The 15,277-nt window shown below is 40.6% G+C and overlaps 1 protein-coding gene across 4 annotated transcripts in view; it reads left to right on the forward strand.

The window, feature by feature from the left end:
• Nucleotides 1–15,277, forward strand: part of col12a1a (collagen, type XII, alpha 1a) — a 52,382-nt gene that overhangs the window by 12,133 nt on the left and 24,972 nt on the right. For 2 of the 4 annotated variants that reach the window (XM_075448814.1, XM_075448812.1), the window contains exons 14-31: nt 2,752–3,021; nt 4,445–4,711; nt 4,912–5,104; nt 5,204–5,328; nt 7,577–7,726; nt 7,837–7,956; nt 8,040–8,204; nt 8,297–8,443; nt 9,108–9,247; nt 9,870–9,999; nt 11,304–11,449; nt 11,883–12,012; nt 12,163–12,299; nt 13,238–13,367; nt 13,474–13,613; nt 13,835–13,967; nt 14,175–14,198; nt 14,990–15,129. In XM_075448814.1, coding sequence (XP_075304929.1) covers nt 2,752–3,021; nt 4,445–4,711; nt 4,912–5,104; nt 5,204–5,328; nt 7,577–7,726; nt 7,837–7,956; nt 8,040–8,204; nt 8,297–8,443; nt 9,108–9,247; nt 9,870–9,999; nt 11,304–11,449; nt 11,883–12,012; nt 12,163–12,299; nt 13,238–13,367; nt 13,474–13,613; nt 13,835–13,967; nt 14,175–14,198; nt 14,990–15,129 — 2,687 coding nt within the window. The remainder of the gene's footprint in view (nt 1–2,751; nt 3,022–4,444; nt 4,712–4,911; nt 5,105–5,203; nt 5,329–7,576; nt 7,727–7,836; nt 7,957–8,039; nt 8,205–8,296; nt 8,444–9,107; nt 9,248–9,869; nt 10,000–11,303; nt 11,450–11,882; nt 12,013–12,162; nt 12,300–13,237; nt 13,368–13,473; nt 13,614–13,834; nt 13,968–14,174; nt 14,199–14,989; nt 15,130–15,277) is intronic. The other 2 variants (XM_075448813.1, XM_075448815.1) reach the window with 2 other exon arrangements.

Here is a 15,277-nt window from a genome sequence, read left to right on the forward strand (position 1 = left end):
GGTCAAATCTGTGTTGTCATCTGCCACACACCCCCACAGGAAAAAGCTCAATCTCTGTACAGCTGTCATGACGCGAGCATGCCACAACAATGACCTCATTGTTCTGAGTGCCACTTTTTTTGAGTGACCCACTCTGTGAAGTCCTCGTAGGCAAGAACTGGAAGAGAGTGCCTTGCACAAAAGCCTCCCTTGTGGCTAACAGGGATGCTAGCCAACACAGAAGCCTTAACTCAGCAGGAGCACAGAGACAGTGTCACAGGGAATGCTTGGATGAACCACCCAAATGTGAATATTGCACAAACATGGGAAAATTATTTATTTGAGAAGAGGGAGTATTATTCAGCCTGTGGAAGAAGTTACATAAGAGTACCTTGAAGGTTGTCTGTCTCGTTTCTGGGAAAACTGTTCATCTTCCTCAGGGGTGGGGCAAAGAACAGGCAGAGGCAGCAACAGAGGGGGAGGATGAGAGGAAAGAATGGTACTTCAAAATGTGAACTGCAATGCCTCAGGGTTTCCTGGTGAATCAAAAGCTTATTCCATAATTATTAGGGCCTATGTTCAACTCGAGGTGCAGCAAGAGTAGCCACTTTGCAAAGTACTTAACTACTTGCATGACACCTCAAATGTTCTCACATGTGACACAGGTTCTGTTTATTGTCTTTTTGATTTCCTCTTAAATTGATGGCTTTGGCAGCTTTTACTCAGCACCAGGTGGTGGGATTCAGTCAGTGTGATTGCCAGATTGATTTCCTTTATCTCTCTAAAGGTCATTTGAGGTAAATGGCCACGGAGAGACAACCTTTGCTGACAGCGGCTGAACACTTAATGTTGTAGCTCATGTAGCTCATGTATTTGAGAATGAAGGAAAATAAGGTAACGGAAATTTTAAGCCAGGTGCTTGGGCTGAGATGTACTGATGTGTTTTATGGAGCAATTTTAAAGGGTTTTACAGAGAAAGTAAGACTGCATAAGTCAGAGCTTAGCTCAATCACTCAACTAAATAAATAAGCATAGTTATTACTGCATAAAGAAAAGGTAGAAAACAGTCTTTTTGGATATCAGGACATTGTTGGTAGAATGGTTGAGCTTCGTGTTTCGTTTTCACTCATTTAGTTTCTTTGTCTTTGGCTGAAGATGTGAAGTCTATGCCATCACATGCCCAACAAAGAATGATCTTTGTCTCATATGTTGTTTATTAGACACCTGGGCGAGGCTTTCATGTGTATATGAGCTCCTTAATCTTAATCTGAAGTGTAGAGCGTTGCATATAGGTTGCTATTTGATATCTACAGCTGTAAACAATTAAACAAGATGTTAAAAAAATTTTTTGTAAACAAACACAATTGAAAAATGACAAATAATGAATGAATATTTACTGCTTGGCTGTGAAGCTTTTGCACGTCTGTGGACCATGTGTTTCATGTATGCGTGCCTTGGCTTTTGGAGTGGCCCCCTTCTCTGTAGCTTGTCTGCAAGCACTGACAAAAAGTGAGCCGCTGTCTGCAGAAGTCATTATCTTGAGATCTTTTCACCCCTTGGTTCACGCACGGCCAGAAAAGTCAGTCAAGTCAAAGTCCAGTTCATCCGCTTTTTTCTGCCTGGCAATGATAAATCTTTTGATGGGATTATGTAAGTTTTTGTACTAGACCCACACTGTTTTCATGATTCTCCAAAACTGGGAACTCTTCACTAGTTTGTGGCCTTGGCAATTACTCCCGATCGGTGGCCTCTGCTCTCAAGGTGTAGATCGCTCGGCTTGGCAACCACCCCTGCTGCTGTTATATTTTGTCAGATCAATTTCCAGGAGGAGTGGGTGGATTCTGAGAAAGACTCCTAGGGTGACAGACAGGATACTGTTGCTATCTTGTAACTTAAGATTATTTCAAGAACATCATGTATGTCATTTGTAAAAGATTTGTGCTGTATAGGGCATTGTGCTTGCACCCTGCTGCAAGGTTCTGCTATGCCGGTGATTATATTGTCATTAGCTACTGGCATGTAGGAGTTCAGGAGCTTGAATGAGGATCAGGATTTCAGAGGTTGCGTGGGAGGCAGCCCAAGGTCGAGTGGTAGATCCACCACTATATGACAACCAGACCATAGAGTCCACCTCAACGTGGGTATCCCTCTCAGCCAAGCATGTGCTGGCCAGTTGTCATGAAACACCACCACAAAATTCCCTCCTCTGCATTTCCTTGTCTTTCTTCCTTCACAAAGGTCCCCTTGGAAAAGTGAGTCAAGGATAGAAAAGAAGAGCGCAACATCTGTAGCTGTAAAAAACACACTTTTGTGGATCTGATTTCCTCTGTTTCTATGGAAAATTAAAGTGCTGCTGAGGATATATGAGGATATGTGATTTGTGATTAGTTTTGCAGAATTTTTTTTTCCAAGAGTCAAACAGATCCTGAGGGATTAAAGCAGAGGCAAATGAGTGACTGTTCATGGTTTATCGCTGGGGTTGTCTCGCTCATTTCCTCAAATCTCCATACATCTACATTGGGAATCAGCAACAGCTGGACAGGACTATTTCTGGGCTGGAAAGACCGAAAGCATTTTATACCTTGCTACCAACTCCACCACCTTACACCAGCTGTTACGCATTGATTTGAATCAAAGCAAGGAAAATCCTGGGAAAAGTGTTTAGGTTACCAAAGTAAAATTGTGCTCTACTTACGTTTTTGTTTATATATTTATTATGCACTGGCTGATCTATAACTTTGTGTTATACTGTCGCTTTTATTTTACCCACAGAGCTTGGTTCACCCAGAGACTTGGTGACCAAAGATGTGACTGACACCAGTTTTGGGGTATCTTGGACTGCTGCTCCGGGTAAAGTTCGCCAGTACCGGATCAAGTGGAAGTCTCAGTTCAGTGATGAGGCTGGGGAGAAGACAATACAAGGGGACACCACCACTACAGTTCTAGAGGGTCTCACCCCAGAGACACGTTATCAGGTGTCTGTCTTTGCCGGCTATGGCCACGGAGAAGGCCAGCCATTGGTTGGAGAGGAAACCACAGATGGTAAGTTATTCTAAATCCGTTTTTCTTGGTATATTCTGCTTTCTTTCTTCCTAGTCTCTTTTATTTTCCCTTTTTCTCAATTTTCTAACATCTCTTCATTGACTGGATTACCTTACTGCCGGCCACTATGTGTGTTACCATAAATTGTACCACGAATCAAAAAAAGCAAACTTTTTGTCTCGTGTAACACTTAAGCATATGATTTTAAAACCTAAGAGTGAAAAGGGCTTTTCATACTGTAAAGGCATTTTTTGTGTAATGTGTAATGTGTCATGTTAAGCTATACATTTAAGAACTCAAAACTAATCAGAAATTGTTCAGCTAAAAGTACCATTTTGGGTTTTATGTAGAAGTAGGGACCCTTACTGTTCAGTTATTTCTGCTTCAAAGATAACGTCATAGCTGCTGGGATTTGACTGAGCCATAAAGAATATGGCGACTTAACACGCACATCTTAAAGGCTGTGGATGTACGTTATATATAAGTGTGGAGGTGATGTCATGTCCCAGACACCTCCACGGAGTTTTCATGGGAGATACAGAACAGATAGACACTGGCCTCTCCCTTTTTAGACTACACTCATGCACGAATGAGAAAAGCACATTGAACGGAAACTTTGCACCAGTTGGGAGGAATTCGTCCACCAGTTAGTGAAATGGAATGTGCTCAAGGAAAATTATTTCCAACCATCATTAGTGTTTATTGATTCTGGCAAGCTAGAAAGGTGGTACAGACACCAAATTTAATAATGTGCCAGCTTTGTCGACGTAACCGTTAACCTCAGTAACTCCTTCCTTTACTTTGCACTACTATCTCTTGCTTTCATCTTTTGTGCTTAACATAAATCATAAGTCTCTTTGGGCTGAGCCACAAGTGGCAGACTTGGACGTGTTGCTATTTTCCGTTAATAAAAGTCCTTACTCTGAAGTAGAGCATTCTGAATATTTTCCTTGAAACTTTTTTTTTCAATTCACACTCGCTTTTCCTTGCTCTGAGAATAAAAAAAACATTCTATCGACACACGATGGAAAAATAGGAACCATGGGGTTTGCTAAAGACATCTAAATCTCATTCCCAACACCACTGACTAAACACGATCAATCATGTAAATTTGTGCCTCTTTGATATGCACGTCTGGAAATTTGAAGTTTGTTAGTCGGTTTTATTCACACACATGTGGAAACTGAGCAGATTTTCGAATGAAAGGCTGCAAAGTAGTCAAGCATGTCACTGTTTACGTAACTTACCAGAACCAAAGCTACGCTGCATATAATTTCAATGGTATATTGGAAACATGGGTGGTTTAGTGCAAATTTAGCACAGATCCCAATCTGAACAAAGCCCAAAGTCTGCATTTTCACTCAAAGCATTCATTCATCATTTCTCCTCTCTGAAATTTGTTCATATTTTTCTTTCTTTGCAGTCTCAGCCGCTGGCAGAGTAATTGTCGTCTCGGATGAGACAGAGAAGAGCATGAAAGTGACATGGCAACCAGCACCTGGAAATGTACTCAACTATCGTGTTAATTACAAACCGCAGCCAGGAGGACGCCAGCTTGCAACCAAAGTACGAGGTGGCACAACCGTTACTGTGCTTAGACAGCTCACTGCCCTCACCACCTACGACATCACCGTTTTGCCAATCTACCGTGATGGAGAAGGCAAAGCAAGGCAAGGAGAAGGAACAACATGTACGTTGACCTATCACTCTCGACACGGCAAATGTTGCCTTTTCTGTTAAGAAAAAATTTGACCATGACAGGCTCAACCACATCCTCATCACAACCATAAATAACTCATGCTAACTGAGTATAAACTCTTGCAGTAAAATTAGCCGTTATTTTTCTTCTTTGTCAGTCTAAGTCAGTCTGAGCATTTCTTTCCTCTCCAGTGTCACCTTACAAAGCTCCAAGAAATCTCCAGACTTCGGAGCCCACCAAAACCAGTTTCAGGGTAACCTGGGACCATGCTCCTGGTGATGTTAAGGGCTATAAAGTCTCTTTCCACCCTGTTGAGGATGATATCGACCTGAGAGAACTTCTGATCAGTCCCTATGACAACACTGTGGTGCTGGAGGAGCTCAGGTGTGTCTTGAAACAGATTTCTCATTTCATTTTCATCGTTGCCTGAATTCTGTTGAATATACCCTAATATATGATCTAAAAAATCTTTTTGCTCTACAGAGCTAATACCAAATACACAGTGAATGTGTCTGGTATGTTTGAGGGAGGAGAGAGTATGCCACTGGCTGGAGAGGAGAATACCACTTACTCTGATGATCCCGATTCTCCACCTATGGAGACACCAAGTAAAGTTTCATAATATTCTACCATAAAATTCGCCTTTATATGATCTCAGGTGTACAACATCATTTTAAGACACATTATAAAAACATGTTAGGTTCAAATACTAACAAGAACAGAAATACAAGGAATGATTTTAGTCGTTCTGTTACTGTCTGTCATCACCTTTAAGGCAGAGTCTTCAGTATGTTATGTCTCTCAGCAGCAACAGTAAAACATTGCAGGCTGTATCACATAATAAAATTTTGCTTTGGAAAATATACTCTAAACCCATGCCCTATTAAAGATGAAGAGTCTCTCTAAATGCCTTTCCTCAAAGCTAATTGTCTCACACAGTAACAGATGTAATGGCGGTTCCATATGTCTGCCCTTTTCTTGCTTTTTTCTTTGTGTCACTTTGGGCTTCCACTTTTATTTCCAGTCCAAGTCCAGCCTGCGTAGATACGAGCCATGCACATATAATCTGTTTGCAGTTAAAAATGTTTTACTACTCAGTGAGTCAGAGCGTGGCAGGAATTAAATGCAAGAGGAGGAAAAATGTTGTGTGTGCTGGAAGGAACTGTGAAGGTCAGTTTGACTGCTCTGTCCTTAAAGGGAGACACATTCAGATTCAGAGACACCTCAAAGCTCTGCAAGATAAAATGAAGAGGTGAGAGAAAATCAAACTTTCTGTAGTTTTTTAAGCTTGCCCCTGTTTTCCCTAGTATTTGACTTAAAATATAGATATAGATCTTTGCAGTTGGAGCAATAACGTCACGATCAGCAGTCACTAAATGGCTGCAGTGTATCAACACAGGGACAATCATACTTTGCAAAGTAAAAGTACTTGTATTTACAGTTCAATTATAAATGTGTGACAACACTATGAAGAGGAGGCCTTTAGATGTGGTATGGACATTTTTGTTCATGTCACCCCTCTTCTGGTCACAGTTGTGTCATCTCTTCCAGTGCCTGCTACTTGCATGTAAGTGATGTCATATGATATTTTTAAAATGAGAGATCATGTCACTTCTAATCAGACTTGACCATTTATTTGAGTAATCACAGTCTCAGACTTAAAGGAACTGCCAATATTGATTTATTTCTATTTGCCCGGGCAGAATATTCAGCTGATGTTCAGCCAGATTCAATATTTTTGTTCAGGAAAAGGTGCTTTGGTGTAAGATTTCTTGTCTCTCGTTTTTGGACTGGCAGTCGTTATTTCTTTTGAAAATGTTCACCGCAAACACCATTGCCAGCAAGGCGCAGTGTGTTGACAGGAGTCTTTTCAGGCCTTTAGTAGAGCAGCATGCAACAGCTTCAGCTGGCCTTAGTCTTAGTCTCCTGAGGGCCGCCTGTGAAAGTTTCAAAAGGTATGGCTGAACATTTTGTTAGCATAGATTTGAAAAGTAAAAGCTCAAACCGCTGTTTGAGTTCGCATTCATGTAAACCAACTGTGAAATTTAACAACACACTTCCCCTCTCAGTCCACTCGCACAGTTTACACAGCAGACTTATGTTGTCAGATGCTTGTAATAACTAAAGCACATTCAGTTTATTGAATGAATGGGCCTGTGTTTATATACTGCCGTCATGTCAGTAGATCCATTTTTGTTCCACTGTAGGTTTAAGTTTTTTTTTTTTTGTGTAAGCAAGCCAATCTGTAAATCAAATGTAACCTGTTTTCAGTTGCAGCAAGTGGCAGTTAGTGTAACATCTGCCTATCACCTCTGCACATCTGGAGCCCTCTTTTAGGTACACAGGATCGGATGCCTCCCTTGTCATCATACAGGTGTTTGGAGGACAGGATATAAATATTACCTTGCTGCTCTGAATGGCACAGTAATTTCTACAGCGGAGGCCTTTGATATGCCATTAAGTGCATATTTTCTTGAAGCTCCTTTGGGATGTACTTGTGGATCCAGGATGAACAATTGAGAGGAATTACTGTCTCAACATGCTGCAGAAAAGAAGATCATAAAAACACCTTGGAAATCAAAGATTTTTAAAATATTGCAGTCAGCATGCAATGTTGTGGAGATGTTATGATTGTTAAGATTACTGGAAATCATTTTGATCTTTCGTTCAAACAGTGAAGTCCAATTTCACATCAAAAACTGTTTTCCCCTTCTTTCTTTACCTCTTCCATTTCCGTGAATACCTCTTTCATCATCATATTTCACCTCAGACATTTTTTGTGCATTGTTGCTTTATTACATCTGCTTTTAAGTGTGCATCTCTGCTCCATCATAACATAAACTTCTGTGCTGTCAGACGTGATGTGTAAGACCACTGCACAAGCTGACATTGTGCTGCTGGTGGATGGCTCCTGGAGTATCGGACGTCTTAACTTCAAGACTATTCGGGCCTTCATCGGCCGCATGGTGGGGGTCTTTGACATTGGTCCTGATCGGGTCCAAATTGGTGCGTCTGACCAGAGCAAGCAATATAGATTAAAGTTGACCTGTTATTACTAATACAACAAAAAAAAAAGTCTTTGAGTTGCTCTAACAAAGAATTTGTGGTATATCCAGGGCTTGCCCAGTACAGTGGAGACCCAAAGACTGAATGGCATTTGAATGCTCATCCAACCCGAGATTCACTCCTGAATGCTGTATCTAACCTGCCCTATAAAGGAGGAAATACCATGACAGGTACTTTGTACTTGTCTGATTCTTCATGATTCAGATAGTTTTGCAGTCGGAGGGATTAATGCACTGGGATTTATTCATTATAGGTCTGGCTTTGAACTACATCCTTCAGAACAATTTCAAAGAGAATGTTGGGATGAGACCCAACTCTCGTAAGATCGGTGTCTTGATCACTGATGGCAGATCACAGGACGATGTCATCGCCAACTCTCAGAGCTTGCGAGATCAGGGCATTGAGCTCTACGCCATAGGTAAGCAAACACAATTTCCGTAAATTTTCATTTATTTATTGTATGAATTAAATGTATACCACTGCTAATCATCACTAAATGAATCATTTTAGGTGTGAAAAACGCTGATGAGAATGAGTTGAGGTCCATTGCCACTGATCCAGACGATATTCACATGTACAATGTGGCTGATTTCTCATTTCTATTGGACATTGTTGACGGTCTTGCTGACAACCTCTGTAACAGTGTCAAGGGACCAGGTATGTATGAGTTTACATAAGAGTATATATATATATCTCGAGCTGATTAAACTTAACAACACACAGCACACTGAAATGCAAGGGTAAAAATTAGATTCTTAAAAAATAGAAGGTCTAAACCAACTTCCTCACTCCAAGTTAATTGATAAGCTGTGGAAACACATTGTATTGCATCCCAGACGTATATACAGTTGGATTCCTGTTTCATGGTGGAAAACAAATAGATATATGGAACCAAGCAAGCTCTTGGAAGTAACTGCAGATCTATTATTTTCTGCTTCCCTTATATAATTTTCTGCCTCCCTGGAAAAGGAAATAATTTGCTCCATCATCAAATTAAAGAGCTTCTTAGGAAGAATGCGACTTTTAGTCTCAATATGTACCATGCTGTCTCCAAGGTTCTGTTAGGACTTGTAGCTACAGAGGCATGCTATATTTTTTATCTGTTGCCAAATAATTTTTCCTCCTTCATATATAATGTTTGTGAAGAGACTTTTCAACAAGTTATACCAATCCATATTTGTTACTGCATATGGCTAATTTTAAAGGAGTGATTATTAGTCAAAGCAATAAAGGTAGAAGGCAAACAGGTGTGGTTTTAAATGATGGTGTATGATCATGATAATGCAGCGGTTTTCATGTTTTTAATGGTTCATCTAAATAGGAGGTGCTCCAGATGCACCTACTGATCTGGTGACATCAGAGGTGACTCACCAGTCCTTCAGAGTTACCTGGATTGCTCCAGAAACCCCAGTGGAAAAGTACCGTGTCCAATACATGACTGTGTCAGGAAGCCCGCAGGAGGTATGCCAGCCAAAAGCTGCCTCTACAAAAAAAACACCACCACTAATTCTTTCAGACCCTGTCTCTGATACTACTGGGACACTCCACTCAGTCTTCTATATCCAGCCTTCTGTGTTGGCCTCTGTTTTGGTGTCAAATTTCATTACAATCTAATCCAGGGCAAGGAAAAAAAAGCACATACACACACAGCTTTCACTTTAGAGGATTAAAAAATTATTTTATGAGTGATAGCACTACTGGCCAGCAGGGTCTTGGCTCCAGAACATGCAGAATAGATGCACTATTGGTATCTGAATCTAATTACATCGTAGGAAGTGTTCGTTTTTGTCAAGTTCTCAAGGTTTTGATGAATGGTGATTGCAGATTAGCTTTTATTATTGTTCATGTTTTGGGAAACTGGTTCATGGGGGAGGTTTTTAACTTTATGGAGGAAAATTGTTGGATGACTTTCTGGTTTCAGCTGATTTCCCAGTTCTTGCTCCTTCACACTACTTTTGTAAATGTACATTCTTGAAAAGTTTGTGTCTCATGAATGTGAGCTTTGAACCAAATACATTGCAGAAAAAAAAAATTGAAATTCTTCCAAACTATTCTTCTGACTATGCACTCTATTCCACTGTAGGTGTTTGTGGATGGTACTGGGAACACTGTGGTTCTCACTGGCCTCACCCCTCTGACAGAGTACCTGGTCAATGTCTACTCTTTGATGGGAGAGGACAGCAGCGAGCCCCTGAAAGGAACTGAGACCACACGTATGTCTTCCGTTTTTTTGTCTCCACCACCTTGAGCCATCTACCAACTGAAAAACATAGCCAAATTTATTCAGAAACAGTTCTACAACAGAAAAGTGAAACTGAACAACCTCACATGCATGAAGTTTTGCCAACTTTAATCCTGGCGAAATTTAATGCATTTCACAGTTCTCCTAAGTCTTTTTCCTGGGAATTCACCGCATTCATGTTGTCATTTAACAATTAGTCAGTGACACTGATATTATAGAAGCTGTTCAACAAACTGTCAGCTGAATGTCTACCAAAACTGTTGCTACAGAAAAGAAGCACAACTGATTCTTCATGCATTTAAGTCATTCTAGTATTAGATGCCTCTTCAATCTGGATGTCCAAGGTTTGGAAACCCTCAAATCACTAAAGAATTGCAGTTTTTTTTGTTTGTTTGCTTGTTTTAAATAGAATTACAGCCAGATCATTTGCAGAAGGCTCCAGGGTAGAAGTGATTAAAAAAGATTCAATTATTAAAATACGAGTATGCTGAAAATTGTTGAGTGGGAATGAACATTTGTTCAGCCTTCCTATGGAAACTGCACTACTTCTGCATCCGCTAAAAAGAAAATAAATTGGAGCTTTATTAGTAATTCCAAATAAGTAGATTAATTAAAGATTAATGTGGTTGACAAAGACTAAGAATTTTAATTTCAATATGCCTCTGTGTACTCATGAACCTTTAGCCATTTGTTTAATCAGTTTCTCTTTGAGCTGGCCACCGTCACTGAATTCCTTCGGGTCAATTGCACAGATTTAACGCACTCAGTGACTGTGATTCCTGTGTGGTCTCCATCAATAAAATGTTCAAAAGTAACATCTATATCATTGTCTGTTTATAAAACCATGTGTGGTTCCAAAAAGATTGCAGTGGTAAATCTTAATTAAACACAAACTCTGAAGGAATTGAAATGATTAGATTTGCTTTTAAGTGCAATTTTTTTCTCTGCTTCTTTTTAGATGTTAGTAGCTGCTTTACTGGTGCTCTCTGGGTTAGCAGAGATTTAATAGTGTTACATAAAAGTACATATAAAACAGCACTGTTTGTGGACCGTGAATGGCGTGCAAAAACTAAACGCCGTAGCATGCAGGAAAAGAGAGTGTATCATTTTGTACTAATAGTATTTCTCATAGATGTTTAATCTGGATTCGGTAATATCAATGGGTTAGAAGTGCGTAGGCACAGATAGATACATTCTTTAATAGAGTAGTAGTGAAAATCTCAGTTTCAGTGTGAGATTTATTGCTGCCTTTAACATCACTTCCTGGATTTCTAGTGCCCGTAAGTAGCGTGCGGAGTATGACGATTTATGATGCACAGACGACTTCCCTGCGAGTGAGATGGGAGAAAGTTCAGGCAGCCACCGGGTACCTGCTGCTTTACAGCGCCATCAATGCCACCCAGCCGACCAGTGAACAGGAGGTAATACACACAAAGAAAACAACGAGCAAAAGATTGCAGAAAAACATACCAAACAAATCACTAAACTCTGAAGATGGCTAAGTACTTGAAACTGATAGCATTTTTTGATTAAATACAGATGTCACATATTAAAATAACGTTATACAAAGCCACCAGTATTTGTGTCACCATTCAGCCAACAATGAAAAAGGGAAATTACAAAGGAACATTGTTAGTCAGAAAGGGGTGGATGAACTATGAGCTCACTCTGACAAGGGAACATCATTATTTGCTCATGAAGTGTTGAACCCAGTGGGTTAAAACCAGATTCAGCAGCATAAACTCATTTTTCCTCTAAATGTTTTCAGCCACATGTCTGGTTCTGTGTAGCTGAGGTGTGTCCGTCATCCGCTTCCCCTCTGACCTTGTTGTTGTTTGTTTGGTCTCCCTCCAGATTAGAGTGGGAGCAGAGACAACTGATACCCAGCTGTTGAAGTTATTCCCCAACACAGCCTACTCAGTTTCCCTCTCTGCCCTTTATGAAGAATTGGCGAGTGAACCACTGATCAAGGACGGAGTCACCTGTACGTTGCGATTAATCACATGTGTTTCAGTCATTCAGCACACATTTAAAGATGCTGATTGTAGATTACAACAGAAAGTTAATCAGCTATTCTGCTGTAAACTCACCAGCTGTATGTTGAAAGTATTTCCAACCATTGTTCCTTCCTCAGTGCCCATGCCTCCAGCGGGTGAACTGAGGGTACGTGAAGTCACTCACAGCACCATGGTGCTTTTCTGGGATGCTGCTAGTGGTCCTGTTCGCAAGTACCTCATCACGTACAAGCCTGAGGATGGAGAGGCTAAAGAAGTGAGTTTGGTTCCAGACATGTTGAACTTTCCGTCCCAGTCAATACTAAGAACAAACACATATGGCAACCTGATTGTTGAGTAGTTAGGGTGTATAACACATGGGTGAAAATGCTCCTGCAGTTCCCATATCTCCTGTTTGTCTCCATTGTGGTCCAAGTAAAGGCATACAAGCAAAATGTTAGCAGTCTATGTTTTACCAGTCCTATTCTCCTTTTGCATTACTTGTTGTCTGTTAGAACCATTCGGTTTGATAGTAAGAAATTTATATGTAGACTTTTGACTGATACTTTATTATATTGGCTTAGACCACATGATGAAGACTGCAGCTGGTTGGGTGGAATTGAGCAACATTCTGGGATCCAGTGAGAAGATTATGAAACTATCAGAACATGATTTTGAAGGGCTTAAGGGGGGTCATCATGGACAAGTACTTTATGGTTGCATGCCCCCTTTTGGGAGTTCCTGAGCCAGAGCAACAAAATCTGTGGTTTGCGTTTTGCTACATCCTTAGTCATAAATCAGGTGGAGGTGATCCTCAAAGCTCCCAGGGTGGAAACACACATGTGAAAGTGAGTCACAGGCAGAGGAAGTATGTGATCGAAGCCAGTGACAGCATGCCACTCACAATACAAACTGCAGGACACATTCCCTCCAAGTGAGGTCTTTAGCATTTTTTTTTTTGGTCTGGTGAGACAAATAAAGTGCCACTTTAGACAAACACATAGCAGCTGTTAATGGTTATTTGTTCAGTGCACATAACTGCTGTTGCTCGTGTTCCTGGAATGTCACACTGAGAGGAGAATTAATAGTTTAGAATACGTTCCAAACGATTTTTTAATTTACTTTGAGTTTACCACGTAATTGAGTTATTTGTTTTGTATAATGTTTAAAAAGCGTATTTTCTTATTTATTCATTTATTTTGTTCATTTATACAGCTGGAAGTGGGAGGAGGTGTCACCACCAGACAACTGGATAACCTGCTCTCACAGACTGAGTATTCTTTAGGTGTTACTCCAATCTATGATGAAGGACCTGGGCAGCCAATGTTGGGAAGCGCAATCACGGGTACATTAAAAATCATTACCATGATGACAGAGTGAAAGGAGCACTGGTCCCTTTTTCCCTGCTTTTGAGTGACATAGAAATTTACTTCCTTTGCTCTGTTCTGTAGATGTGGTCCCAGCGCCAAAGAACCTACGATTTTCAGAAGTTACCCAGACCAGCTTCAGGGCCACCTGGGATCACGGGGCCCCTGATGTGGCCCTGTACCGCATTGGCTGGACAAAGAAGGGAGAGGGCAACTTCCAATATGTAAGAGAAAGCCAGCTGTCAAAGATGTTTACATTTGAATAAATTGTGCAGGTATTTTGTCAAGTGCTTCTGCTTTGCTTTGGGAAAGACCTCCGGAGGAGGCGGCAAGAACATCTAAAAAACAGACTTTAGCAGAAAATCTCCAGTATTGAGCTTGCATTGCTTCCCTTTGATTTGTATTGGCTACGATTTTTGTGTATTTGTTATGTTTTCCTCACCAGGACATCCTGGGCAACGATGAGACAAGTCGAGTCCTGGAGGACTTGGAGCCAGACACGCCCTATGACGTGTCTGTCACTGCAATCTACCCAGATGAATCAGAGAGTGAAGATCTGCTGGGCACCGAGAGGACATGTAAGATGCGCATCCTAGCAGCTGTGTGACCACATCTGAACAAAAAGTCTTAACACTGTTTTGCTAAAATTACTTGATAGAATCTCTGTGTTGGATCTTGACCAAAGGCTCGAGCAGTTATTTAATTTTTGCCTACCTATGAATGAGCTGATTGAAATTTGAAGTTCAGGGTATGCCCATTATACCTTTCTATTTCTGCCTCTATAGTGTCCAAGCCAGATGGTAGACCAAGTAAGTATGTTTGCGGTAAAGCAAAAAGAAAAAGCATGTCTTAATATCTCATTAAGTCATCACAACAGTTGTTGTCTGGACAACTGTTCATCACCGAGAAAGGCTCTTAACCCATTGACCGCTCCAATGGTGCTGCTTCTGACACAGCCCAGATTTATTATGTGTTTGTTTGTCCTTGTCTGTGTTTGGCCAATTGTCCGTGCTGTTCATCCAAAGGCTTCTTCCTGAGTATGTTCGTACTCAGATGAATTAAATGGCTGAAGATGGATTTCCACCATGCATGCTTGGCAAAACAGAGATTTAAATCCCTGTTTTTGAAGCCAATCCCATCAATCATCATCTCTTCATCTCTTCATTCATCCATCCATCCATCAATTCATTGCATTTATCCATGCATTTATGAGTCCTTTCATCCTCCTCCTCATCATTATCATCATCATCCTCAATCCAGTGCCATTTAAAAGAATCCGTCTCTGCTTCAGAAAAGACAAAATCCCTGATGATTGTCTTTTCCTCTTTAAAGCTGCAGTCCTTGTCAGTTACAAGTTATTGATAGATCATCTTTGTTTGTGCATAAAGGAAAGGTTATCAGCTAGAGATTATATTATTTTAGAAATGACTAATTAAAGAAAAAAAAACAGACATGGTAACATACTTTCACCAAAATGATCAAGGACTGTGTCTTTAAAAGATATTCTGAGGACATCTCAATGATAAATGCTCTTACCACATGCAACAGATCTTGATTTGGTTGTAACTGTGATTTTTGTGTGTCTTTGTGCACTTTGCAGCACCTAATGCACCTCCCACCAACTTAGTTGTGTTCAATGAAACCACCACCACTTTGAACGCCAGGTGGACTCCACCTCCGGGCCGTGTCCAGAACTACAAGATCACTTATGTCCCCTCAGCTGGAGGCAAGAGCCAGACTGTAAGTCACACTGAATCCAATAACAGGAATTTCTCAAAAATATTTTTAAATGGTTGTGTTGAAGAACTGGAGCAGAACTAGACTGCAAATTAGCAAGCTTGTGATCCTTGTTAGCTTTTGAGTTCGATTTTATTATCTCTAAAAGGAA

The sequence above is a fragment of the Odontesthes bonariensis genome, chromosome 17 (genome assembly GCF_027942865.1).
Source record: "Odontesthes bonariensis isolate fOdoBon6 chromosome 17, fOdoBon6.hap1, whole genome shotgun sequence".
Lineage (NCBI taxonomy): Eukaryota > Metazoa > Chordata > Actinopteri > Atheriniformes > Atherinopsidae > Odontesthes > Odontesthes bonariensis.